General features: G+C 42.3%; 1 protein-coding gene across 4 annotated transcripts in view; it reads left to right on the forward strand.

Moving 5' to 3' along the window:
* Dennd2c (DENN domain containing 2C) overlaps positions 1-3,074 on the forward strand; it is a 68,389-nt gene that overhangs the window by 53,221 nt on the left and 12,094 nt on the right. For all 4 annotated transcript variants that reach the window (XM_021196483.2, XM_029538135.1, XM_029538137.1 and 1 more), the window contains 3 exons: positions 974-1,114; positions 1,666-1,814; positions 2,523-2,700. In XM_021196483.2, the coding sequence (XP_021052142.1) occupies positions 974-1,114; positions 1,666-1,814; positions 2,523-2,700 (468 nt within the window). The remainder of the gene's footprint in view (positions 1-973; positions 1,115-1,665; positions 1,815-2,522; positions 2,701-3,074) is intronic.

Raw genomic sequence — 3,074 nt, forward strand, 5'->3', positions numbered from 1 at the left:
CTTCCCTTCCCTTCCCTTCCCTTCCCTTCCCTTCCCTTCCTTCTCCACTTTTCAAGACAGGGTTTCTCTGTGTAACAGTCCTATCTATCCCAGAACTTGCTTTTTAGACCAGGCTGGCTTCAAACTCACAAAGTTCCATCTGCTTCTGTGAGTGCTGGGATTAAAAGTGTGCACTTGGTCACCAGCTTGGGTTTTTTCTTCTAAAGATTTATTTATGTTTATTTTGTGTGCGTGGTGTTTTGATCGCACACGTGTCTGTATACAGCATGTATACATGGTGCCCATGGGGCCAGAACGTGTCAGATCCCCTGAGAGTGGAGTTATAGCTGGTTCTGAGCTACCATGTGAGTGTTGGGAAGTGAACCCAGGTTTACAAGAATAACAAGTGCTCTTAACCACTGTGCCAACTCTCCAGTCCTGCAAACTCACGGTTCTAAAAATCCTCTCCTGAAGTGTATCTTACCTTGCTTTTCTCTAGTCCCAGCTGCAGGATATCATTGTTACTGTTATTCCTTACCTGTTAGTGAAATAAAAATGGTCTCCAGAAGCTGTGGAGATGGCTACCTGGTGAATGCACTTGCTACCAAGCCTAAAAACCTGAGTTCAATCCCAGGACCTACACAGTGAAAAGAGAGCAGCTACAAGTTGTCTTCTGGCTTCCACACTTAAGCTATGCCATGCCACACCTACACACACACACACACTCAATCAATAAATGTAATAAAATTATTTTTTAAAAAAAGGAAAAATAGTTTCTAAATAAGTTGACTTATATAATTTTGGGGTATAAAGATATCTTCAGGATGTGGAGTCTTGAGCTTTCATGAGTCACAGAACCTGTCTGTCTGTCTGTCTGTCTTGACTCTACTACTGTAATTTATTTATAGGAAGATTTCTTTATGTTTCTGGTCTGAGGCCTTAATAAACTGTGGGGTGTGTTTGTTGGTCTGTGTGCACGCATGCACATTTGCAGATCCTGGATGAAGTAGAGAAGAGGAGAGAGATGTCTCCAGCCCTTGTGTACCCATTCATGCGAAGTGTCATGGAAGCCCCTTTCCCAGCTCCTGGCCGCACCATCACAGTTAAGAGCTACCTCCCTGGGGCTGGAGATGAGGTAAGTGAATTCGTTCATTTGAAGTAGCCACTTCAAAGCCAGCCTTGCAGCTATAGGCACAGTTGCCAAAAGCTTGTTCATGGAGGAATCATTTTTACCTTTCAAGGGAATGTGTGTTATTTCCTAGAAACACTGAATGAATATGTGAGGTAGTTAGTTGATCCTTGACCCCAGGTTTCCTACCTGACATAGATTGGGTACCTCTCTAGGGCAGTCTCAACATGATAAATGACAGATACACACCACACACACACACACACACACACACACACACACACACACGTATATATGTATTTATCAAATGGAATGATTTTACTAGAATTTAGCAGCAGCTCCTCATGGTATCACTTGTTGCCCTAGCTCTCCTAGAACTCTCTGTGGTCCAGGCTGGACTCGATCTCATAGAGATCCACCTGCCTGCACCTCTTGAGTATTAGGATTTAATGAATTAGAAGTGTGCCACCGTACCTGGCCCAAGAGCGAGATGTTCGGTTAATGCTGCCGTAGAGGGTAAGGTCCAACATCAGCTCTGGATTTCCCTTGCCTTTCAGTCAATTGAACTCTGCCGACCACTCGATTCACGCCTGGAACATGTGGACTTTGACTGTCTTTTCAAATGCTTGAGTGTGCATCATCTCATCCGGGTCTGTGCCTCTCTCCTTCTAGAGCGGAGGGTAATCTTTGTTGCCAACAGCCTAAGGTAAGAAAGAAGTGGAATATGTTACTTCATGCTGGTGTTTGGCTTGCTTTTATTTTTGTTTTTGTTTTGTTTTGTTTTTTTTACAATGGAAATATATTTAAAATACCTAGAACTAGGGCTAGAGACCTGGCTCAGTAATTACTTGTTCTTGCAAAGAACGCAGATTCAGTTTCCAAGACCCAAAAGGAGATGAAAGAAATTGAAAAGACTTGTGTACAAAATCACAAAGATGGCTGGGTATGGTGGTACACACCTTTAACTTGAACACTTAGGCAGCAGGAGTAGGCAGATCTTGAGTTTGAGACCAGCCAAAGCTACATAGTGAAGCTCTGTCTCAAAACAAACAAAAACCAGCCAACAAAACAGAAAAACGGGCATTTCTAGCTTTTGGTTCACACTGTGGTATCATCTACCTGGGAGGCCTGAGGCACAAGAATCATTGAGCCTAGGAGTTCAAGGACAGCCTGGGGTTGCCCCCCAAATCTTTTTAAAAATACCAGTATTGTTTTTTATGCACACATCTTTTTTTTTTAGCATACTAAATTGTAATGAACCAGACTGAGATGACTGTGTTAAAATTGCTACGTAGTCACAGAGTTGCTGATCTGTGCTGGCCACTGCGGTCACTGTGTAGTTCTTTGATGTAATATCTGAAATTCATTCTGTGTGTTGCTTTATCTGTGATATCATGTGCTTTCTCCTGTCTAGCACCCTTTCAAAATGTGGTCATGCTGTGGTAGCTACACTGTATCCGTTCACCTGGCAGCACACTTACATCCCCGTGTTGCCAGTGTCTATGATTGACATAGTGTGCTCACCTACTCCGTTCTTTATCGGGATCTTGTCTTGTTCCTTACCCCACCTCCAGGACCTTCCCATTGAGGAGGTAAGATGGAATAAATTGTGCCTATGGGGAATACTAGAGTATTGGCAACGGGAATCAAATGATCTTTTAAGAGGGGTAGAATTGTTATTGATCTAGTAATTTTATTAGCTTCAGAAATGGCTCATCAGTTAAGACCTCTTTTTTTGTTGTTAAAGATTTATTTTATTTTGGGCTGGAGAGATGGCTCAGTGGTTAAGAACATTGACTGCTCTTCTGAAGGTCCTCAGTTCAAATCCCAGCAACCACATGGTGGCTCACAACCATCCACAATGAGATTTGATGCCCTCTTCTGGGGTGTCTGAAGACAGCTACAGTGTACTTACATATAATAAATACAAAAAAAAAAAAAAAAAAAAAAAAAAAAAAAAAGCAGG

Source organism: Mus pahari, chromosome 4, assembly GCF_900095145.1.
Source record: "Mus pahari chromosome 4, PAHARI_EIJ_v1.1, whole genome shotgun sequence".
NCBI classification, from domain to species: Eukaryota; Metazoa; Chordata; class Mammalia; order Rodentia; family Muridae; genus Mus; species Mus pahari.